General features: G+C 33.7%; 3 protein-coding genes across 3 annotated transcripts; 2 read left to right on the top strand and 1 right to left on the bottom strand.

The window, feature by feature from the left end:
- Positions 1–710: 710 nt before the first annotated feature.
- LOC140872555 (auxin efflux carrier component 3-like) lies at positions 711–4,478 on the bottom strand. The gene is made up of 3 exons (XM_073275423.1): positions 3,518–4,478; positions 2,792–2,919; positions 711–1,040 (listed from the first exon to the last, which is right to left on the bottom strand). Exons 1-3 carry the CDS (start codon positions 3,829–3,831, stop codon positions 952–954), a joined length of 531 nt encoding a protein of 176 aa, XP_073131524.1. The 5' UTR covers positions 3,832–4,478; the 3' UTR covers positions 711–951.
- Positions 4,194–4,984, top strand: LOC140872468 (putative 4-hydroxy-4-methyl-2-oxoglutarate aldolase 2). The gene is made up of 2 exons (XM_073275315.1): positions 4,194–4,236; positions 4,340–4,984. Exons 1-2 carry the CDS (start codon positions 4,194–4,196, stop codon positions 4,732–4,734), a joined length of 438 nt encoding a protein of 145 aa, XP_073131416.1. The 3' UTR covers positions 4,735–4,984.
- A 1,367-nt stretch (positions 4,985–6,351) lies between these two features.
- On the top strand, positions 6,352–7,788 carry LOC140872540 (putative 4-hydroxy-4-methyl-2-oxoglutarate aldolase 2). Its single transcript, XM_073275408.1, has 2 exons — positions 6,352–6,862; positions 7,038–7,788. Exon 2 carries the CDS (start codon positions 7,038–7,040, stop codon positions 7,536–7,538), a length of 501 nt encoding a protein of 166 aa, XP_073131509.1. The 5' UTR covers positions 6,352–6,862; the 3' UTR covers positions 7,539–7,788.
- The last annotated feature ends 17,569 nt before the right edge of the window (positions 7,789–25,357 follow it).

A 25,357-nucleotide genomic window follows, 5' to 3' on the forward strand; every position in this document is an offset into this window, starting at 1 on the left:
ACTTCACTCGATCGAGCGGGCACCATTTCCAAAAAACACCAAAAGAAATTTTCTGCTGTCAAGCTTGGAACAATGGCATGAATCAACCAACAAAATTCGAGTCTAAACATATTATAAATTCTGAGCACATGCATACTTTCATATACCAGGTTCCTATCATCAAATCATACATGTATTACATCAAATGAATAGCTTAAGGGATAAAAGAAACTACAAGCTATTCAACATAGCATAAATAACTTCAAGTCTTAAGTTCTTGCTATGTTTGATGCTATCACTATACCAAGCTTTAACTTATAAACCCGAGTTCACACTTGCTACATCTCTCTCCTGAGCTATCAATGTCATCTCAGACCAGCTCATGCCCCATCTGTTGTGATGCACACATACAAAACAAAACAACAGCCGGATAAACTCCGGTGAGAAATCATTCTCAGTATAATCGACATATAAACGCGTTAAATAAATTCATATCAACTCTAAACATATCAACTCAAGAATAGAGTAAAAATAACGCATATATCGACTCAACTTCAAATCAAGACTCAATTTATATAGCGCACTTATCTCAAGAATTGATTCTTATCACTTCGTTGTCATCAAGATTCGTAACCGATCTTGACATGGAGATCCATCTATCGTATCCATTTCGGGCTAGAAAATAAGGTTAACCGCAACCTTGGCATAGAATCAATTCAATATACAATCATATCAAAAGCAATAAAGATCCACTACCTATGATGGATCGATAATAACATAAGTTCTACCTCAAGAACAAGTACTTAAACAAGTATGTGATTTGTTTGGGATAACTCCAGAATCATCATTCTCGAGTATCGAATCCCTTACTCTCGATGTCATCTTATACCTTTCATTTTCGAGTTTGTCATGTTCCACATCTGGATAGGAAGTACATCAACTCCTACAAGAATCTGATCATTCAAACTTCAATCAATCTTCACTCACATTCGCTTCCATCTTGATCACTTCTTCTTCGGTTTCAAGTTGAGGTTCTTGAGTCAATAGTCTCCTATTAAAATCTGAAACATATCATCAAAAACATGTATATCAAACCTCATTCTATTCAATCATTTCAGAATTGAATCAAAATCATCAATAAAGATTCAATCAACATCATTTCAAACTTCAACTTCTTCTTATTCGGTATAACTCGGAGTCGTGAATCATTAGCCTTCGAAACTCAACTGAAATCGAGAAATAAAAATGCCATAACATTCATAACATCTAAATAACTATCTCAACTCAGTTATAGGCTATCAAAACGGTCCAAAAACACGAATCGACGGCGTAGCGATTAAAAATCGATAACCGACAAAATATCGAATGAGAAGCTAACTTCTCTCCAACTTCCAATCAATTCATATCATTCATACTCCTCATATCAGCAGCTATAATCGTATGCTAACAATACAAATACATGCTGAAATACTCAGAAGTTCATATCACAAGAACTCATCGTTCCAGTCTCGACAACGAAACACATATAAGATCAAGACATGAAACTATATCAAAGTACTGATCTCTGCCAAATTTCGTTCTTCAAAACAAGCCGAGATGATTAAATACTTACATCAAATCAAAACCCTCGTCGCAAGGATTCCAGAACATCTTTCGAAATTGAAATCGAACAACCGGATCAAAAGTTACGGCCGTTTGAAAATCGAAAATCAAAGGAATTGAGAAGTGTCGACTTGCTCTGTTCTCCTTCCCTTCCTTTCTTTTCTACTTGCACGTAAGTGTGCTGAGTAATCCATTTTAATTTAGATAATTTCAAACAATATTGTAATTTAGTCCCCAAATCTTCATTAATTGCAATTCAGTCCTCGGCCTTCGTTTTAATTCAATTTTAATCCAAAATAATTTAAGAATATTAGAATTAAAATCAAAACCCTAAATATTCCCAAATTAAATATACTCGAATTAAAATTAAATAAATTCGGATTAAATCAATAATCCCGGCCTTTTGCACTTTAGCCCTTCAAACTTCGATATTTTCAAATCAACCCCTGATCGGGTTTTCTCTTCAAAATACATCTTCTTTAATTTCCGAAATATGGAATTTAATCTCAAATTCCATAAATATTCAAATCGAATATTTATTCTTTTAATTTAAGAATTCTCGGAATTTAATTCTCAAAATCCGTAAATTCTCAAATGAAATATTTTCGGCTCGAAAATTAAATCTATCATTTTCATAACTTCTCAAATCAATATTAGCCCTTAATATGGAATTTAATTCTCAAATTCCATAATTAATAATTTAATATTTTCGGGCCTTACATAAAATATGTTGGAACAATAAAAAAATAATACAAAAGACCTTCATAATACAAATTTCAAACAATGGTTTTTAGGAAAGAAAACACGAGAAAATTCATATTACTAAATTCTTCGACGAGCTCGATGTTCTTCATACATGTAGTTTTCATGGCATTGTTTACAAATCGCATTTCTGTACATGTTTCCCAGTACCTTTCATGACATTCTTTACAAAGTGTATTTAGCACTCTTGATACTCTGTTTCTGGTATGATTTGAACACGGATTGCTACAAAAAGTTCTTCCCATTGTCAATTGGGGATATTAATGCACTTTTGTGTTTTATGACCCAAAATCGCAACTATTGGAATCTCTTTTTTTCCTACTCCAAGATTAATGGAGAAATCACATATGCAAGACATATGACAGAATAAATTTGGAAGCAACAAAGATTCTGGAAAAGTTTCGAGACATTCCATGAAAAGTCAGCTGCATGTCATCCAAGAAATTACCTCTAGAATTTTCTGCTCTCGATGTACCACCAACACAAATGGATGGTTGAGTTTTCATAGGGAAGACGTCAAACCCATGAATATTTGATATTCCCCTTTTCATCTTGCTAGTTATGAAAGAAATATTTCTGCATTATAACAAAATATAAACCAATAATATGTTACTATCGTTAACACAAACTGAAATCTTGGACTCACGTATATTTCTATCAAAGAATCATAGTTACTATGATCCAAAAAAAGTCCCAAAACACAAAGAAAGCTACTAGCATGGCTCGATCACATTATGATCAAACTTACGAATTCAACATAATAAAAAACAACAATAGAGAAATCATAAGTAGCCAGAAACTACACAAGCAAGTAGTTGCCAAAGAAAAAACGACAATTGACACTACTCTTGCACCACCAAGGTATTACTTCACATTCACAGCTCATCTCTTGTGATGGAACCGCAGCTTCACCAAGAATTGCAACTTGACCTACATCATACATCATAATGTTCAAGTCACCAAACCTTGTGCAAATGCACTCACATGCACAAGTGCTAAAGATTAACTGCGCCAAAACATACTCCAAACTAGATTCATTATGGATGAATCGGTAGATATAGACATTTTTTAGCAGAATTCCTACACTAAAATGAAGAAACCGGTTGCCAGTTTCATTACATGATTTCTGAAAACATAAAGCCAAAAAATTTACAAAAATGAAAGGTGGTCTCACCTCTCTGCTATCACGTGGATCCCCATTTTTTTCACATGTTGCTGCAGCTGGGACTGATGGGTTTTCCCCGTTTTCGGCACGGCGGAGGAAATCTCCGGGTTAGGAGCAGGATAAGAACCAGGAACACTCTTCCCCGAATAGTGTCCGAATCTCGAGGAACTAACTAGACCTTCCGGAGAGTTTTCTTCGAAATTCGATGGCCGCGGAGTCGGGCCCCTGGAGAACTGAACAGAGTACATATCACCCATGTTATAGTTCGACAATCTCCCCGTATCCGAGATCCCGTTCGGCAGGCGCCCGCCGAATCCCATCATCGAGTAGAAATCAGAGTGATTAAAATTGGAAGCCCGCAGAGTCGGATTTATCGAAGAACTCAGGCTATAAATCTCAGATCCAGTCAGATTCGAAGGCCTCGGAGTCACTCCAGTGAACGAGCCATGCTCGAGCGAACGTCGCGACGCGTTCGATTTCCTCACAGTGACATATAACTTCCCATCGTTTCCGATTTCACCATCTAACTCCTTTTCTCCTTCAAATCCCACTAAGCCTACAACCAATGCCTAAATCCCCGTCCATGCTTGGATCTGAGGCGAGAGGCGTCGCCGTGAAGAAACGGTGAGTTGTGAGGCGTCGCCGTAAAGAAGCGAAAGAAGATAGCAAGGGGAGAAGATTTCAAATGAACGGGAAAAAGAAAGGATTCAAATCCACTAATTTTTTAGGTTATAAATCAATACCCAAATCAAACAGATTTGAAATCAAAATCCATGTGTGTAGCCAAACAGACGCTGTGGATTTGGGCTGTGGATTTGAAATCCAAATGAGCCCAAATCCACCCATCCAAGCACAACCTGAGAGTATTTGAAGATAATGTTCTGGTCCGTGAATTTCTTGAGGAAAAGGGAAATGGAAGAGTTCTTGTTGTTGATGGGGGAGGTAGCTTGAGATGTGCAATATTGGGTGGAAATCCTGTTGTACAGGCACAGAACAATGGATGGGCTGGTGTAGTAGTTAATGGCTGTATAAGAGATGTGGATGAAATCAATGGCTGCGATATTGGTGTTCGAGCTCTCGCCTCGCATCCTGTTAAGGCTAACAAGAAGGGGAATGGAGAGAAGCACGTTCCCATAAATTTTGCTGGGACTAGAATTTGTGATGGTGAATGGCTTTACGCTGATACCGATGGTATTCTTGTTTCAAAGACAGAGTTGTCCGTCTGAGTTTGCTGGAATTTCATGAGAGATTTATATATGTAACTACAATTCAGTTTCATGCTATCTCATTGGGATTACACTGGTAATCTCTATTTGCTGCCTTTTCTGTATTATACTATGTTCAGCCTGCTTATAAATCGGGGCTTGAGTTCTTGTCTTACGTTGGACAGTAACCTCGAAGGACAATTTATGCTTGTAATTTGGGCTTGCTATTTAGTTGTCACCTTTTTATCTAGATTTCATTCACTTTCGTCTATCGTTCTCTCTTGATTACTCCCTTTTGTTTGTACTCTTAGATAGTGAACTCGGGGTATCCCTGGATTCTTGCGAAGTTTCTCGCTTAACTGTTGCTTGACTTTGATTTGTATTTGAAAGATGGGAAAATGCCGTGATCTACGGATCAAAATTTGGTTCGTATTGATCCATGCTTTTGATTATTGATTGAGAATATGTATATATATTGATGTCATATTCACTTCAGAATGGCATCAATGTTCTTGTTTTGCATTGCTGTAATCGAGTGAAGTTTCCGGATTTACAGTGCTGCTGGGAGTATTTTGATATCCGTATTTCGAGAAGGTTTTGATATGATTTCTATTGATTGTGTTCACCATCTGTCGAATTTTTGTTGAAAACTTCAATCACCACCCTTCACGCTACAAAGATTCGGTTTTTTTAAGGATAAATTTGTTTTAAATTCTGAAATCTAAACTTAACTTTGTATTTAGTGAAAAAAAATGTTTGAAGTATGTGATTCATATACTCCTTGGTCCAGCATGTTTTTTATCAGATGAAAGTCGGTACAAAATATCGAAAAATCCAGTATTAATATATGATAGATGAGCATAATTGTTTTAAATTTGGTACTAATATATGATTTTCGAGAATTCAATTATGTATGCAAGTATTGATATTAATTACATATTTTTCTTTTTTTGAATGAATAATGGTACAAAACATTAGAAATATGGTACAAATATATGATATTGGTGTATCAATTGTTTTAGATCTGATACTAATTTATAATTATTGAATATCCAAACATGTGTTGCAAATATTGATATAAATAAAGTTGCTCAAAATTTATACCCAAAATTTTATGTTTTGTACCAGTTCTAAACCAATCAGTGTTTAAATATCATATATTAGTTTCATATTTTCAATTTTTGTATCGATTTTCAGCTCTAGAAAATCATATGGCCTAGAGAGTGCAGAAACATTTTTCTGTAGATTAAGAAGTGCAAACATAATTTTTTCTAACAAGAGCTGAATGTAAAATTGTATTTGAATTTAGGATTTAAAGCCCATTTTTTTCTTTTTTCTTTTTTTGTTTTTTTAACGATTTAAAGAAATTTTTCAAAACCATTGTTAAAATATCGAGCGGTGAAGTTTTACCAACATAATGTAGGATAAATCACCACAAAATCTTCAAAGTAAAATCTATATATATTTAAAACCAAACAAGTCTTCCAAAAAATAAAAATTCAAGTTTTCGAGTTCAAAATACTTACTTTAAATAGATTATGCATCTATGTAAATAAAAAAATTAAAAATAAAAACATATAATATATTTTAAATATTTCAAAATAAAGAAATGTGTTACTAGGTCGGATTCTCAGCTCAATATGATCCAATGGAGTTTGTTATTATTATTTTTTAAATAATGTGTGTGTTGATGCTGTTGTGCCTTTTCTTAGGTTATAAATCGTGTCCATCTCAAAAGAGACCACAATATGGTGGTGTGACCTCATGAGTTTATAAGTCACTCTTTATTAGTTTAATATTTTAATGTGGGATATGGTCACATTGCCGACCCTTTGAGAAGGGGACGCCCATTGTAGACGGCTTTCACTCACCTTTCAATATTCAGTGATGCATTCATACACCTTAATCCAAGGGCTTTCACTCACTTTTCAGTGTTCTGTGCATGCATTCATACACCTTAATCTAGCCTATGATTTTTTTCCAATTATCAACGCTGAACCGATGATTGCCCTTTTCTAGGTCTCCTTTCCGCTACGTGGACTCTCAACGAGACCACCAATATTAGGTTATAAACCCAAGAGGTGTCCATCCCAAAAAACTTGTCTATTAGGTGTTGTGACCTCGTGAGATTATAAGTAACTCTTTGTTAGTTAATATTCAATGTGGGATATTGTAACACTCTTCCTGTTTCAATGTGAAATATTTTGACTTGTCTGGTTAAATTTTTTTTCCTTGTGTGTTTAATTTACTCACGTAGAAAATCACGATTACTGTTAGCAATCACTTTTTTATGATGCTCATTTTCCTGGAGGTACTTGATCTAGATGGCCCTGGTAACGACAGCTGAAGTTTGTGATGCAAATCCCCAGCTCATTGTGAGCGGTGAACTTCGAGCACTTAATCCTGTTTTCCAGATATATGGCAGGCGCCAAGTCTTCTCTGGACCAGTTGTTACTCTGAGAGTATTTGAAGATAATGTTCTGGTCCGTGAATTTCTTGAGGAAAAGGGAAATGGAAGAGTTCTTGTTGTTGATGGGGGAGGTAGCTTGAGATGTGCAATATTGGGTGGAAATCCTGTTGTACAGGCACAGAACAATGGATGGGCTGGTGTAGTAGTTAATGGCTGTATAAGAGATGTGGATGAAATCAATGGCTGCGATATTGGTGTTCGAGCTCTCGCCTCGCATCCTGTTAAGGCTAACAAGAAGGGGAATGGAGAGAAGCACGTTCCCATAAATTTTGCTGGGACTAGAATTTGTGATGGTGAATGGCTTTACGCTGATACCGATGGTATTCTTGTTTCAAAGACAGAGTTGTCCGTCTGAGTTTGCTGGAATTTCATGAGAGATTTATATATGTAACTACAATTCAGTTTCATGCTATCTCATTGGGATTACACTGGTAATCTCTATTTGCTGCCTTTTCTGTATTATACTATGTTCAGCCTGCTTATAAATCGGGGCTTGAGTTCTTGTCTTACGTTGGACAGTAACCTCGAAGGACAATTTATGCTTGTAATTTGGGCTTGCTATTTAGTTGTCACCTTTTTATCTAGATTTCATTCACTTTCGTCTATCGTTCTCTCTTGATTACTCCCTTTTGTTTGTACTCTTAGATAGTGAACTCGGGGTATCCCTGGATTCTTGCGAAGTTTCTCGCTTAACTGTTGCTTGACTTTGATTTGTATTTGAAAGATGGGAAAATGCCGTGATCTACGGATCAAAATTTGGTTCGTATTGATCCATGCTTTTGATTATTGATTGAGAATATGTATATATATTGATGTCATATTCACTTCAGAATGGCATCAATGTTCTTGTTTTGCATTGCTGTAATCGAGTGAAGTTTCCGGATTTACAGTGCTGCTGGGAGTATTTTGATATCCGTATTTCGAGAAGGTTTTGATATGATTTCTATTGATTGTGTTCACCATCTGTCGAATTTTTGTTGAAAACTTCAATCACCACCCTTCACGCTACAAAGATTCGGTTTTTTTAAGGATAAATTTGTTTTAAATTCTGAAATCTAAACTTAACTTTGTATTTAGTGAAAAAAAATGTTTGAAGTATGTGATTCATATACTCCTTGGTCCAGCATGTTTTTTATCAGATGAAAGTCGGTACAAAATATCGAAAAATCCAGTATTAATATATGATAGATGAGCATAATTGTTTTAAATTTGGTACTAATATATGATTTTCGAGAATTCAATTATGTATGCAAGTATTGATATTAATTACATATTTTTCTTTTTTTGAATGAATAACGGTACAAAACATTAGAAATATGGTACAAATATATGATATTGGTGTATCAATTGTTTTAGATCTGATACTAATTTATAATTATTGAATATCCAAACATGTGTTGCAAATATTGATATAAATAAAGTTGCTCAAAATTTATACCCAAAATTTTATGTTTTGTACCAGTTCTAAACCAATCAGTGTTTAAATATCATATATTAGTTTCATATTTTCAATTTTTGTATCGATTTTCAGCTCTAGAAAATCATATGGCCTAGAGAGTGCAGAAACATTTTTCTGTAGATTAAGAAGTGCAAACATAATTTTTTCTAACAAGAGCTGAATGTAAAATTGTATTTGAATTTTAGGATTTAAAGCAAATCTGCTCCCTTTTTTTTCTTTTTCTTTTTGTTTTTTTTAACGGTTTAAAGAAAATTTTCAAAACCATTATTAAAATATCGAGCGGTGAAGTTTTACCAACATAATGTAGGATAAATGGCCACAAAATCTTCAAATCCAAATATATGTTTAATGTCAGTCTCAATGTCAGAACACAAAATGTCAGAACTCTTGTGTGAAATTTTTTAACTTGGAGCAAATAAGAAAAATGATTTTTGCATCTTTATAATTTAGTGAGGTTTTATTTGTTCAATGTTTTTAGTTTTTAATTTTGTGTAGGTTGCTCAATTTGTATCAAGTTTTTAGTTTGTGTAGGTTTTTAGTTTTGAAAGTATAGAATTTGTATCGTTTTATTTAACTAGAAGAATCTTTTAAAAAAAAAAAGACACTAGAAGAATCTCTCAAAAAAAAGAAAAAAAAAAAAGAAAAAAAAAGAGAGAGAATCGTAATTTTTCTTCGAGAATTTGATGGTGAGATATTAAATTATATGCATACTACCTATTTTTGTTAATGTTTAAGAAAATACTTTTGTATAGCTGTTTAAGAAAATTTTGACATGTACAAATGTTCCACTATAGCTATTTGATACGTTTGAGACATTTTTAGTTGAATTCAAATTCATGAGTATTTCATTACTGTTGTGAAAAATTAAAAATTTATGGCAAAAAGTAAAAACTCCAAAACTCAAAATATATCAAACTCTAGAATTCACAAATTTTTCTCTCTCAATTCACTAGTGATTTTATACACAAATAGAGAGACCTATTTAAAGATCTCATTTGGAGATTAGTCCAAAAATTAAAACATCATCATCTAAATCATCACACACTAATTTTCAATATTTTACAACTCAATATTCAACATTCAATATTCAATTTTAAATAATAATAATAATAATAATAATAATAATAATAATAATAATAATAATAATAGTAATATCATATTTTCAACACTTCCCCTTGTGATGATGATCGTGATATGATAACTGTTTTTATTACGTGTTTTTGTACTGCCTCGTTAAAACCTTACTAGGAAAAACTCATTGTGATAAAAACCATAGTAAGAAAAAAGGAGTGCAGTCACATAAACTCCCCCTCATGTTAACACGAACGATTCTTCACATATGTCGTAGATTGCGCATCCCAATGTTATATATATGATTTCCGAATATTTTCATAGGAAGCGCCTTTGTGAAGAGATCTGATGAGTTCTCACTTGATTGAATGTAATAGATATCAATATATTTATTCTTCTCAAGCTCTTGAGTGTAGGAAAAGAATTTTGAGGGATATGTTTGGTTCTGTCACTTTTGATGTATTCTTCTTTCATTTGAGCAATACATGCAACATTATCTTCATACAGCGTCACAGGCTTCTTGTCTACTGATAATTCACAAAACTTTTGGATATGTTGTGTCATTGATTTTAGCCAAATACATTCACGGCTTGTTTCATGTAGCGCAATAATCTCGGCGTGATTTGATGAAGTTGTTACGAGTGTTTGTTTCTGTGAACGCCAAGAAATTGCAGTGCCTCCACAAGTAAATACATATCCGGTTTGGGAACGTGTCTTTTGTGGATCAGATAAATATCCAGCATCAGCATAACCAATGATACTTTGATTGGTGTCTTTTGAGTACAAAAGTTCCAAATATGTCGTTCCTCGTAGATAACGGAATATATGTTTAATTCCGTTCCAGTCTTTGTTGGATATGAGCTGAATCTTGCCAATAAATTTACAGCAAAAGATATATTAGGTCTAGTACAATTTGCAAGATACATAAGAGCACCAATGACACTTAGATATGATACTTCTGGACCAAGAATAATTTCATCATCTTCACATGACGAAATGGATCATTTTCTATGTTTAATAATCTTACAACCATTGGAGTACTTAATGGATTTGATTTATCCATATTAAAACGTTTAAGGACCTTTTCTGTATAATTTGTCTGGTGAACAAAAATTTCACATTCTTTTTGTTCGATTTACAAACCCAGACAGTACTTGGTTTTTCCAAGATCCTTCATTTCGAACTCTTCTTTCAAGTACATCATAACTTCTTGAATTTTTTTATTCGTTCCAATGATGTTTAAATCATCAAAATATACAACAATAATTGCACATCCGGATGTTGTTTTCTTGATGAAAACATAAGGGCATATTGGATCATTTACATATTCTTTTTTCATCAAGTGCTCACTTAGCCGATTATACCACATTCGGCCGGATTGCTTCAACCCATATAATGATCTTTGCAATTTCACAGAATAAAATTCTTTTGGTTTTGAACTTTGTGCTTCAGGCATCTTAAATCCTTCAGGAATTTTCATGTATATATTACTATCAAGTGATCCGTATAAGTAAGCTGTAACAACATCCATAAGACACATTTTCAAATTTTCAGACACTGCCAAACTAATCAAATATCGGAACGCAATTGCATCCATAACAGGAGAATACGTTTCTTCATAATCAATTCCAGGTCTTTGAGAAAAACCTTGTGCAACAAGTCTAGCTTTATATCTTACTATTGCATTTTTCTCATTTCTCTTTCAAATAAAAATCCATTTATATCCAACAGGTTTTATACCTTCAGGTGTGAGGACTATAGGTCCAAAAACATTGCGTTTATTTAGCGAATCCAATTCAACCTGGATGACATCTTTCCATTTTGCCCAATCATGCCAAGTTTTGCATTCACCAAAAGATTTGGGTTCATGATCTTCATTCTCATTTATGATGTCACAAGCCACATTATAAGAAAATATTTCATCAATATCTTCTATATCTTTTCGATTCCATAATTTTCCAGTATTAATATAATTGATAGAGATTTCACGATTATCGTCAGTTTGTGGTTCTGACAGAACATTTTTATCATCAGGTTTTTCTTCTAGAACACCATTTTCTATTTTGTGATCATCATGTTTATCTATGAATTTTCTTTTCCGAGGATTTTTATCCTTGGAACCGACTGGCCTTCCACGCTTCAAGCGTTTTATGACATCATGAGTGTCTTCAATTTGTTTCTTTGGCATTTCAATTCGAGCAGGTGCATTTACAGCCGGTATATATGATTTTGTTACCCCTTTTGTGTCTGCAAATACATTTGGCATTTGATTTGCTATTCTTTGCAAATGCACAATTTGATGTACATTTTTTTCACATTGTTTGGTTTTTGGATCCAAATGTAACAATGATGGTACATACCATGTGATTTTTTTTTCGATGTGTTTATTTTTTCCCCCTAACATTGGAAAGATTTCTTCATTAAAATGACAATCAGCAAAACGTGTTGTAAACACATCGCCTGTCTGAGGATCAAGATATCGAATGATTGATGGACTATCATAACCGATATAAATACCGATTTTTCTTTGAGGACCCATTTTTTATCTTTGAGGTGGTGCAACATGCACATACACCATACATCCAAAAATTCTCATATAATAAATATCTTGTTCTTTACCAAATGCAAGCTGTAATGGGGAGAATTTATGATATGCACTTGGTCTGATGCAAATTAATGCCGCAGCATGTAAAATTGCATGTCCCCATATAGAAATAGGGAGTTTTGTTCTCATAATCATTCGTCTAGCAATCAGTTGTAGACATTTAATCAATGATTCAGCTAATTCATTATGTGTATGAACATGAACAACAAGATGTTCAATAGTAATTCCCATTGACATACAATAGTCATTGAAAGTCTGGGAAGTAAATTCTCCAGCATTATCAAGTCTTATTTTCTTGATTGTATAATCGGAAAATTGATTCCGCGATTTTATTATTTGAGCCATTAATCTTGCAAATGCCACATTCCGAGTTGACAATAAGCATACATGTGACCATCTGCTAGAGGCATCGATCAATACCATAAAGTATCAAAATGTCCACATGGTGGATGAATTGGCCCACAAATATCACCCTGAATATGTTCAAGAAATATGGGTGATTCTGTTTGGATTTTAGCTGGTGATGGTCTTATAATAAGTTTTCCAAGAGAACATGCATTACATTGAAACTTATTATTCTAAAAGATCTTTTGGCCTTTCAGTGGATAACCATGTGTATTTTCAATAATTCTTCGCATCATTATTGAACCAGGATGTCCCAATCGATCATGTCAATTGGTTAATATTGAAGAACTATTAACCACAATTTTTGATTCGATTGGACTTATATATGTATAATGCAATCCAGTAGGGAGCATTGATAATTTTTCAACCACATATTTTTTTTCCTGATTTATATGTGGTAAGACACATATATTTATGATTTTCATAATTTATCGTCTCAGTATCATATCCATGAGAATATATGTCATTAAAACTCAACAAATTTCTTTTTGATTGTGGTGAATATAAAGCATCATTTATAAAAAAAAAAAATATCATTAGGTAACACAAAATGTGTTTTTCCACAACCTTCAATCAAGTCTGCAAGACCTGGTATTGTATTCACCATTGTTTTTGTTGGTTTTAATTCCAAAAAATATCTTTTATCTCGGATAATAGTGTGTGTTGTACCACTATCGGGTATGCAAACTTCCATGAGATTATTTCCTTGTTTAGCTTTTCTCATACCGTTTTCCATTTTAAACTTCAAAAGAAAATATGCAATACATGAAAAATACAGTATGTTACATTCTAGTCCCACCAATATATTAATCAATGTCCTCGAAATCATTCGAAAAATCAGCAGCATCGAAATGAGTTGAACCACTTAAATGGTTACTGGTTTCAGCAAAATTGGTCTCTTTTCCTTTCCCCTTTATCGATTCTTTATAGAGCTTACATAGGTGCTCAGGGGTTCAAAAAATATGTGACCAATGTCCTGGAGTGTCACACCTATAACAAACACTCTCAGATCTTTTTGAGTGATTTTCATTTTCACTCGTGTTTTCATGCTGTCTTTTTGGTGGGTGGTTCGTGACGTTCTTTTGAGATGAGTTATTAAAGTAACTATCTCGATTATTTTCATATCCACGGCCGCGATCATTTTTACGTCCACGTCCACGCCCACGTCCTCGACCTCGTCCATGACCAAAATCTTGTTTATGCCTTTGATTTTGGTTTTCATTTTTAATTACGACATTTGCTTCTGGAAATGCCGTTGATCCAGTGGGTCGGGATTGATGATTTCTCACTAACAATTCGTTGTTCTTTTCTTCCACAAGAAGACATGTGATGAGTTCAGAATATCTCGAAAATCCATGCACTCTATATTGTTGTTGTACAGTTATATTCGATGCGTGGAAAATAGAAAATGTTTTTTCAAGCAATTCCATTTCAGTACAACATGCCCACAAAATTTCAATTGCGAGACTATTCGATACATCGCAGAATTGTAATCACTGACTTTTTTAAAGTCTTGAAATCTCAACGTATTCCATTCATCACGGGCGGTCGGAAGTATAACTTCCCTTACATGCTCAAATCTTTCTTTCAGCCCTTTCCATAAAATCATTGAGTCTTTTTCTGTGAGATACTCACATTTCAATCCTTCATCAAGATGTCTACGTAAGAAAATCATAGACTTTGCTTTTTCTTGTAAGGATGATATATTATTTTCTTTGATGGTATCACTTAGACCCAATGACTCAAGATGCATTTTTACATCGAGAGTCCATGACATATAATTCTTTCCAGTGATATCGAGCGCAACGAATTCAATCTTTGCCAAATTTGACATGGTGGTACTAGAAAAATAACAATACATTTTATTAGTTAATTTCTATTAATATGACAATACAAAATAATGGAAGAACGAAGATTACAAGTATGTGTACAAATAGAAAAAAAGTACGTGGTGGATAATCACCGATAAATAAAAGACTCGTGAGCATGATAACCATAATAGTTATAAAAAAATAGCCTTAAAAACGCCATCTTCTTCTTCTACAAAAAAACCGAGTAGAAAATATTTTGAGAGAAATAGTGAATTTGGTGTGATTGAAATGAGTTTGTGTAGTACCTAAAATCCAAATATACTAATTCACATATATTAAATTAAATAAATATTATGGTTATTATTTTTAAGTTTAATTGATTTAAATTCTTTATTCGAATTATGTGTTAATAGAATATCATTTATTTATTCAAATGATTTTGTTGTGCAACTTAATTATTTTAAATATTTTAAAGGTATAAGCTTGCTTATTTAAATGATTTTAATTAATTATTTAATTTATTCATTTAAATGATTTTAAATTCCTAACTTATTTAGTTAAATTCTTTTATCTATCCAAATCATTTTAAAGGTTTTTATACTGCTTGTGTATTTATTTAAATTAATTTTAAACGTTTGTCTAGTTGTTTAAATTATTTTAATCGCTCTGCTATTTTTTTAAATATTCCATTTATTGCAGTGACATCAAAATATTTAAAGTGTTGATTTTAATTTCCTAAGATAGTGCCTAAATTCATTTTCAATATTTATGATTTTAATTGCTTGGATTTTTTTTAATTTCTTAAGTTTCCTTTAAAGTTTAAGTGCTCAAATATTTTAAGTTATTATTATTGAAATTTTTGAGACAGTGACTTCCAGTTCCGGTGCTTGGCGATGGTGGATTTTGGCGGTAAATTCCAAGATTGTTATTTTAAAAGTTTAGTAGGGAGGTAGGAAAAAAATTAGATGAGAGTTCAGAAGTTAAAAGTTTCCGGATATCAGAAATCTTTTTTTTTTCTTATTATTGCAAATATTGGGCTTATTTTTTAAATTTTTCAAAAGTTAGAATTTTCATAAACCCGGATTAGTAAAACCCAATATAATATTTTTAATTTTGGGTTTTTAAAATTAGGAATTTTATTTGTGTAAGTTAGTAGGCCAAAAAATTGTAGTATTTTAAGTAGTACTTTTAAAGCAAATCACACACACCTACTTTTATATACTTACACCTATACATACACACACATATACACCTAATACTTAATTTATAACACAAAATAAACTCAAACCCTAACACAGTTCAACAAGTAGCCGCCTCTTCTCGTTTCTCTTTTCTCCCCCATTTCTTGCAAGCTGTCGGCCTCTACTCTTGTGCAATTTCCGGCCGCCGCCGACACCACTCCACCACCACGCCAGCCGGAGGTCGTCTCTTGGAGGTCCTAGTAGCTGTAGGTCGAAGGTTTCAGCTCCTTTTCAGCCCATCTCTTGAGCATTTTGGGTTTAGGCAAGTGTAGGTTTTTCTTGGGCATTCAAACTAGCTATTATGTTTTTGCACCTAATTTTTCTTTAATTTCGAAATGCACATGAATTTCTAAGGGTTCGGTTTTTGCTGGAATTTCAGTATGGTGTTTGGTGATTTTCGAAATTTGATTGAGCATGGAGTCTAAAGTGTTGCATGATGAGTTGTGATAGAAGGCATGTGGTGTTTTGAATGCATATTGACATTTTCGAAAATCCAGAAGTTGTATGCCCCTTAAATTCGAAAGTTTGCATGTGTAAGGGCTGAAATTGAAGTGAGTTTGAAGCATTTTAATGATTTGCATTGGGCTTGATTGATTGTTCATGAGTTTGATGCATTTTGGTGCATGATCATGTGATTTTCAAAATGTGGAGTTGGAGTGTGGTTGAGGGCTGCCTAAGTGTTTGTGGGAAGTCCTAAGACATGTCTATAGGTGTGTTTGGTGGTTTGGAAGGTGGTAGAGGCAAGGGAAAAGGGATTGGGATGGTTTACTCCAAGTAGAATGGTTGTAAGGTGTTGATCTCCATGGGCAGGGGAGGATCTGAACGTGGTTTGGGCGTGGTTAGGCTGGTCCTAGGTCTAGGTTATGATGTTGTGGTCGCGTCTTTATAAAATGGGCTCGTTTCGGTTAAGATTTCAATGAGTTATGGGTCTTTGAAGTTAAGGTGTCGGTGCAGAATTTTAGGAGTAAAAGTGGGTTGTCCGGAATTGAGTTTTGATAGGATTGTTTGAGTGGTCAAATGAAGTTATAAACTGGTCCTATGGCTTGTTTGTAGTGTATGGAAAGTGTCGGTTCAAGCGGGGTCAAATTCGGTAAGGTAAGAATGAGATATGGGCTTTTGGGTGCGATTGTTCGGGTTATGCCTTGGTTGTGAGCAATAGAGTTAAGTATGGGTCTTAGCACCTAGGGGCAGCCATTCTCCCACCCTATGTCCACAACTTTGTGTTGATTCTCATTTCCTAAAGTTGCATACTTGTATGTTTGAGTCTCTTTCATGATCATTGAGTAAATATTTTCAAGTACATTACATCTACATATACATGCTAAGTTTTTATATCAAGGCAAGAAAGAAAGTATGAAAGAAAATATTTTTATAAACGAAGTGAGATGATTGTGACTATAGAAATGACGTGTATGTTTGGGGTTGGGAGACGTTCTGACCTACCTTACCAAAGGATGTGTATGTGTGGGGTTGAGAGACGTCTTGGCCTACCTTACCAAATATAGACGTGTATGTGTGGGGTTAAGAGAAATCTTGGCCTCTCTTACCAATCACAGGGCAAGACGAGTTTGGGAGATATCTTGACTTCCTTGCGGCATAGTGCACTGCAGCCATGATCATGATCGAAACTACAAGGTCACAATTCAAGGATCTAAGTTCTCAGTTTCAGTTTAAATATCAGTTGACTCGTCTTATTTCATTCAGTTTTCAGTCATGCATGATTTTCAGATAAGTTAAGAAAGTTCAAGAGTTGTATAGCGTGAGTTGGCGTGTGTTCATCATTTACATGTTGTCTCATTCTCTTGTAGCATGTGCATTTTTACAGCTTAAGTTTCAAGTATATTATGTACAGTATTTTGAGTATTACTGCAGTTATTTTAAACCTTTGTTATTACATTGTTTATACTTGCTTAGTCATTAGACTCACTATGCTTGTTTGTTTTCCAAGTGAGGAGGAGTTCCTAGGGACCGAGGGGCAGGATCCTCGGGGTTGAATCCGCCGGCGGTGCAAGGCCCTATGACCGTCGCTACTTTTATGTTCCGCATAAGACTATGATTGTAGTAAAGAATTTTAGTTTGAGTACTTTCAGTTTAGCCAGGATGTGTTCTCCCTGTGCTTAAATTTTAGTCTTTCAAATTGTTATTGCTATTATTGCAACCGTGTGGGGTTGCCTTTTTCCTTTCGTGATTTATGATTATCGCAGTTATGATTTTTACCAGTCGTTTACTTCATTTTGTTAGAATTGATGTATGTGACAGAGTAGCTTTGTTTACTTTCAAACAAGTCATGGCAAATTTTTTTATAAATCCGTATTTTTTTTATTATTTAAATTTATGTTTAGAGGTTAGGGTCGTTTCAGTTTGAGTGAACATATTTATAAGCCAAAAACTAGCCGTTTTGTTACCTTTTGTGAACGTTAGGGGTAAAAAAAAACGAGTATGTGTTGAATAAAAATTTGTGATAATCATGTGATGCATATAATGATAATCATAATTAAATAATTATGTATATCATATCACATTATTATAAGTTCGATGTCATACACATCCTTTTATATAATAATATGAGATTATACGAATATGGTTAGTATATAAATACACAATAATATATATCATATCACGTTATTATAAGGTCGGTGTCATAGACATCTTTTTATATAATAACATGAAATTATACGAATATGGTTAGTATGTAATTACATAATAATATATATCATATCACATTATTATAAGGTCGGTGTCATAGACATCCTTTTATATAATAACATGAAATTATACGAATATTGTTAGTATATAAATACACAATAATATATATCATATCACGTTATTAGAAGGTCGATGTCATAGACATCCTTTTATATAATAACATGAAATTATATATTAATATAGTTAGTATATATATATATACATAATAAATATATATCATATCACTTTATTATAAGTTCGGTGCCATAGACATCCTTTTATATAATAACATGAAATTATATATTAATATATATACATAGTAAAAATATATAAACAGTAAAATAAATATTCTTACTTGTTGAATATTTTTTTCTTCTCCTTGTGCTTTGGAGCATCGGAAATTATAGAGAACATTCGAGCGATCGTGCTGATAACATGTTGTGAAAAGTAAAAATTTATGGTAAAAAGTAAAAACTCCAAAACTCAAAATATATCAAACTCTACACTTCACAAATTTTTCTCTCTCAATTCAATTGTGATTTTATACACAAATGGAGAGACCTATTTATAGATCGCATTTGGAGATTAGTCCAAAAATTAAAACATCATCATCTACATCATCACACACTAATTTTCAACATTTTACAACTCAATATTCAACATTCCATAATAATAATAATAATAATAATAATAATAATAATAATAATAATAATAATAATAATAATAATAATATCATATTTTCAACAATTACATATATATATATAGATGCCGATAATGTGTTGGCTTTAAGGCCTAAGTCATTATCCGGTACTGTTAAGAAAGAACCATGTGTTCCTCCATCTCTTGCTCAGAAACAACCGAGACTCAAACGCAAAGTGATCATAATTGATGATTTGGAACCAACTCGGTCTGAGGAATCTACTGCTCCACGCCAACATGCACCACCACCAGCTCAGAAGAAATCCAGAACCACTTTGAAGATTAAACGGTTCAAAAGACAGTCTCCTTGAGTGATTTGGATCACGCTGATTACATTCCTCTAACTCAAGTCTTTGGAGGCCCTGCTCCATTCTATGCACCAATCACAGTTGCTGTCACTGCACTCATCTCTACCACGGTCTCAGCTCCATCCTCTGCAATCTTCAAACCATTACCAGGTATCTTCATTCGGGAACCAAATGTTGTCTCCCACCAGCAGATCTAATCAATTCTTGATCCACGAGCTAAAGGGAAGTATATCTTGACTATTGTCCCTGAAGACGAAGGCAAAGCTGATGAAATTGCTTTATCCCCTGTTCACACAACTATAAATATTCAAATGGAACAGGTTGATTTTTTTGCAGCCCAGGATTGTGCTTACTTTGATAAATTGGCACACATTCGTACTGTTCATCACTTATCTTCATTTGTAAAGCACAAGTCCAAATTGACTCAAGCGGTACATTTTGAAAAACAAGCCTTTGAAGCCACCAAGACCACTTTTGTTGCCGAAGCACTGAACAGAAGACACTTTACTGTTCAAAAGCTGGGAATAGCAAATCTATCAAAGATTCTCACTGTGCTCAGAAGCAATCTCGATCCCATGAGCCTTACTGTGTTTTTTTGGATGAGTCAGTTGTTTAACACTCTTCAAAAATTGGATCTTGAGGTACTTCAATTTGAAGCTGGATATGTTAATTCTTCTGCTGCTGCTACATATTCGGCTCCTATTATGCATATATCCGTTCCAGACAAACCATCACCTTCTGATGTCATCATAGCCAGTATCCCAGAAGAACCAAATGCTATTGCTACTTTTGCTCTCAAGACTTCTTCACTGATGTCTATTTAAGAATTCTCAGCGGTTAAAGATGTTGTGAACTCCATCCTCACAGATCAAGGACTTTCTGCTGCTCCAGTAGAAACTCCTATTAATCCAGGTTTGACATCTCCTGCTCAAGCAGTATCTCTGGAAGCTACTCTACCGCAATTTCCACCAGAAGTCCCTTTGGGAGTTACCACGGAACTGGAAGTCGTTCTTCCAAATCATGAGTTGTTCCCTGCTGCATATCAGCAAGAAGCAAGGGAAGCAGCAACTGCAATCTTGGAGATATCTTCTCCTACTGCTATTGTGGAAATAAGTTCGAGATTCCATTCCTATGCCTAAGTCTCCTCCAGCCGCACTAGAATTGGAATCAACTATTGATCAGACAACTATTTTAGTTCTGATTTTTGAGATTCTGTCTACCTCCGGTCCTCTCGTTGTTCACTCTGACAAACAAAAGTCCACTCTTGAAGAAATCCAGCAACGAATGCTAAGTGTTGGCAGTCCTCTTTCTGAACCAAAAGACTCTGTATCTCAAGAACTTTCAAACATCAAAGGAGTTTGTTCCACCCCTCAGGCTTTGATTAAAAACATTTATTTTGATCAACTTAAAGACCGAGACCATGCCACTTTATTTCACAAAAGAGTGATGGATTACATTCTGAAGATCCATGAAGAAGTCACAAAAGTTCATTTTGCCCTCTCCTCCTTCAAGACGAGTTATGCAGCATCTTATGGCAGCATCAGCATCAGTCAGATTGATATTCGCACTACTGTCAACAAGAACACAGATTTTGTGCAAACTCTTACATCTCGAGTTGATACTCAAGAAGAATCCATTCGGAACTTAGATATCAAAGTTGACAATATCTCTGCTCAAGTCGCTGATCTCTTTCGATTTATTGTGGATGTTGATGCCAAAAGGGGGAAAAAAGCCTAGAATCAGAAAATAAACCAGGATCATCGTCTGCTGCTACTACCAGGAACAATCGGAGAGAAATCCATCACCAGAACCAGTGGATATTCAGATGAAATTTCTGAGAAATTCTCCTCATCAAAATTAAAAATTTTGATTTTATCTCTGACTATGTTATTTGTTCTATCTTAAGCTATCTGTTCTATTTAACGTTTCTATTTGTCCATTACATGTTTACTAGGTTTTGACATCACCAAAAAGGGAGAAATTGTTAAGGATTTTAGTTTTGGTGATGTATGCTGAACCAGTAGCAGTAGACCAAGACCAACTTAGAAAATAGAATAACTAAGTAGAGTGGTAAATAAGACTACAACAGAACCATTAAAACAAAAATAGTAGAACATGAACGTATCAGAACCAACAAAACAGAACCAATAGACTTACGATAATGTAGAAGCAGTAAGCAAGGTTCAGTATAATGCATATTAAAATAGACGTTCTGATATGATGAGTCATCACATTTAATGCATCATACTAAGTATTAAGTGATCATTTATTGCACATACCTTTTAAAACACATAAATCTGATATATATATTTTGTGTTTCAGGGACAATCATTAAAGATTAAATAAAACCGTTTATGGACGTTGGAACCAACAGCTATATAAAGCTGATCGGCCATTTCGATAAGATATACCAGATAAACGAAAAGGAAAACCTACAAGAAGCATTCTATTTCTTTCAAGAAAAACACTCAAGTCTCTACTCGAAAAGATACTCTTGCACACACTCATCGATATATCAGATCTTTAGGATCAATAATGCGCGTCAATCTTTGTAAACATTCATGAGTATCAAGTTCCGAGAATTGTAAACTTTTGAACGAAGTCGATTCAAAAGTTTGATTGTGTTGAAACTAGGAGTTTCAATAGGCAGTAGATAAGTCCTGCTCCAATGGGTTTGTACTAGAGAGTGTACCAATCAAAGCTTTTAGTGGATATCTTCTAGAAACAGAAGAAGGGGAGACCGTAGAAGATTTTATCCTTCGAACTTCCATAAACAAATTTGATGTCACTTTTCTTAGATCCTAACACAAATTAATACTTTTGACATAAAAAAATAATATTTTAATTGTAAAAACTAATACTTTTGACATAAAAAGTAATATTTTTAAGTTAAATCAGTAGAGTATATATTACAAAGTAATTTTGAAATAAAAAATAATATTTTTGCAATAAAAACTAATATTTTTCATATGAAAATTAATAATTTTCGTTCTAAATGTTTTAAATATTTTTCAGTCAAATAAAAATATAATACAAACTAATAATTTTGACATAAAAAATAATATTTTTTTCGTAAATATTAATACTTTTGACATAAAAATTAATAGAAAAAACTGCAATTTTGGTCATTTATGTTTGTCACTTTGCGATTTCGGTCCTCTATGTTTTCATATTTCAGTTTTAGTCCTACATGTTTCGATTTTTGACAGTTTCAGTCTTTTTTAATCGAAAATGCTTACGTGAAACTATACACATCAGCACTGCATTTGTGCCACATTAGAAAAAGGACTAAAATTGCCAAAAAAAAGATAGAGGACTAAAACTGAAATCTGAAAATATAAAGGACCAAAATCGCAAATTGACAAATATACATGACTAAAAAATCAATTTTCCCAAATTAATATTTTGGCATAAAAAACATATATTACAAAATAATGTTTGTGAAATACAATAATACTTTGACCATGAAAATTAATACGTTTGCGGGAAAAACTAATACGTTTAACATAAAAACTAATAGTTTCATTCAAATAATCAGATATTACAAATTAATATTTTTTAAATAAAAAATATTACTTTTAAGTAAAAACTAATCCTTTTGACATTAAAATTATAATTTTTCAATCAAATTAGCATATATTACAAAATAAAACTGACATAAAAAAGTAATATTTTAATCATGAAAACTAATACTTTTTAACTCGCCAGCAACATTTTTAAGTCAAATAAACATATATTACAAATTAATATCTTTGACATAAATATAATTTGCTTTCATCTTAATCTTTATGATTGCCAAAATTGTTCCGAATTCCCATCTCAATTATTACGCTATACACTTCTTCGATTTGGCTAAAATCTCACGAGCTCTTTCCAGGAAAGAAGCTCATACAAATTGGAGGATGAACCTTAGCTAAAGCAAGTATCGATGACGGAAGAATCCACAATCCATCGCCACATATCGAACCTGAAGCCACTGCTGGCACCATCAAACCAGCCTTCCTATTGTCAACCTTACGCCAAACAAAAACCGCCAAACTCCCCACACACATATCAATAGCAAAATAAGCCCCCACAATAAACGACACAGCCATAGCCATCGGTAGAGGAACCCATTTTCCGAACTTATCGAGTATGACATCTCTCAACAGATTAGTCAACAGAAGAAATGCAAAAAAACCCATAACAGAGTTGCAAGCAGCCTATAAGGAGCTTTATATTTGGGTATACAAGTGCATAAGGAGCTTTATATTCACCATCGGAATTCCCCACGTCAAAGACCTTGTAAAAGAGGAAGAATGACAGAGGAGCCAGTGAGAATTGAAACCAGTTATAAAGTCACTAGAAAACAGTTCAAGAGTAAAATGCTTTATCAAATTCTAGAACAGGGTCGAGCGAAATTTAATGATACCGAAACTATCTTTCCACAATCACCTACAGCCAATTCTCTCACACACCTACTATCAAATGCCAACACAAACTACACCAACCAACAACAACTTATTACTGCTGATAAGTGCATTTTATGCACTCAATTTGCATATGATTTAACTTGAATTTTGAGATGTATCGAGCGGTTTTATGGGTATTTGTGTTGTTGTTTTTGTGATATGCATGGAATTGACAAAATATGAAGAATCTAAAAAATGGGATTTTTATGGTGAAATAAGCAGCGCCTCAGCACTTAAAAGAAGCGTTGCAGCGCTAGACACGCGAAGCAGTAGCACCTCAGCGCTAGGAGTCAAGCGCTGCAGCGCTTGACATACACAGATGAAAAAAGGATAAGTAGCGCGGCAGCGCTGTAGGTACGAAAGAAGAGCACCTTAGCGCTAGATGACTAGTGTTGCAGCGCCAAAGCGGGAACCAGAAAAAAATAGAGTTTCGAGATTTTGAAAGACACGACTTTGCGGGCTTTATTTGACGGGATTTTGGGAGATATAAAAGAGGCAACAATCACACATAGAAAGGGAAGGATCAAGCCGCAAAAATCAGAGAGCACATCACGCACGAGAGAAGGGAATCGAGAGATGTGGGTTGCACAAGTTTGAAGAATTGGAAGCACGGAGCACCTACGAATACGAAGAACGCGCAAGCTGGGGACAGAGTCGCACTCTTGGCTTCGTTATTCTTAACTTTCTCTTTTAAACTTTGCAAATTGATGTCTAGTTTTCTAAACATGCTTAGTTTTTGTTTTGCTCGAATCATGAACTAAAATTTTGAATCTAGAGGATGATGTAGCTTAGTTAAAACAACTTCTATGACTTTTTGATTTATTTAATTGAATTCCTCTAATTTGATTGTCTTTTATAAATCTGATTGTCTTTCAATTACTTGATCACTAATTGAAGTGTTATATTTATTTGAAATCTGACACTCGGGAGAGGGGATTTTGAATAGAATAATTGGAAAATACATTGTTGCATGTTTATATAGTTCGGGAGACATATAACGTCAGCAAAGCTTGAATAAGAACATCGTTTTTAAGTTTAGATTTTTAATAGGGATATTGAAATCAAAACTTACTTGATAAATTCTATTTGTTGCTTGAGAAAAGGAAATAGAAATAAATAAGTATTCTTGGCTATTAAACGAAAGGAATTCATGAATATAAATTAATTAGAAGTAGTTGTTGTCAGAACCAAGTAAAATCAAAACCTCTAAATATTTTCTCTCATTGATATTCTCTCAATTGTGTTATTTGTGTATTAGCTTTTCTAGTTAATTTATTTAACTTTGAAAAAATCTCATATTTAATTTTCTAAATAAAGTCTAGCCTATTTTAATGACAAGCGTTAATATAATTTTCAACACGTACTCCTCGTGGGAACGATACTCTACTCATTATATATTAAAACTTGACACCGTGCACTTGCGAGCAAGAAAATACGCA

Source organism: Henckelia pumila, unplaced genomic scaffold (genome assembly GCF_033568475.1).
Source record: "Henckelia pumila isolate YLH828 unplaced genomic scaffold, ASM3356847v2 CTG_466, whole genome shotgun sequence".
NCBI classification, from domain to species: domain Eukaryota; kingdom Viridiplantae; phylum Streptophyta; class Magnoliopsida; order Lamiales; family Gesneriaceae; genus Henckelia; species Henckelia pumila.

Bases quoted from the DNA above. Each gene is read 5' to 3' on its own strand.
- LOC140872555 (XM_073275423.1), bottom strand. From the start codon at position 3,831: ATGATGGGATTCGGCGGGCGCCTGCCGAACGGGATCTCGGATACGGGG. The intron at 2,920-3,517 runs GTGAGACCACCT...GTTATAATGCAG, and splicing joins ATCCACGTGATAGCAGAGAG to AAATATTTCTTTCATAACTA. The intron at 1,041-2,791 runs GTAATTTCTTGG...GATATGTTTCAG, and splicing joins GAGAGCAGAAAATTCTAGAG to ATTTTAATAGGAGACTATTG.
- LOC140872468 (XM_073275315.1), top strand. From the start codon at position 4,194: ATGAACGGGAAAAAGAAAGGATTCAAATCCACTAATTTTTTAG. The intron at 4,237-4,339 runs GTTATAAATCAA...AATCCAAATGAG, and splicing joins CAAATCCACTAATTTTTTAG to CCCAAATCCACCCATCCAAG.
- LOC140872540 (XM_073275408.1), top strand. From the start codon at position 7,038: ATGGCCCTGGTAACGACAGCTGAAGTTTGTGATGCAAATCCCCAGCTC.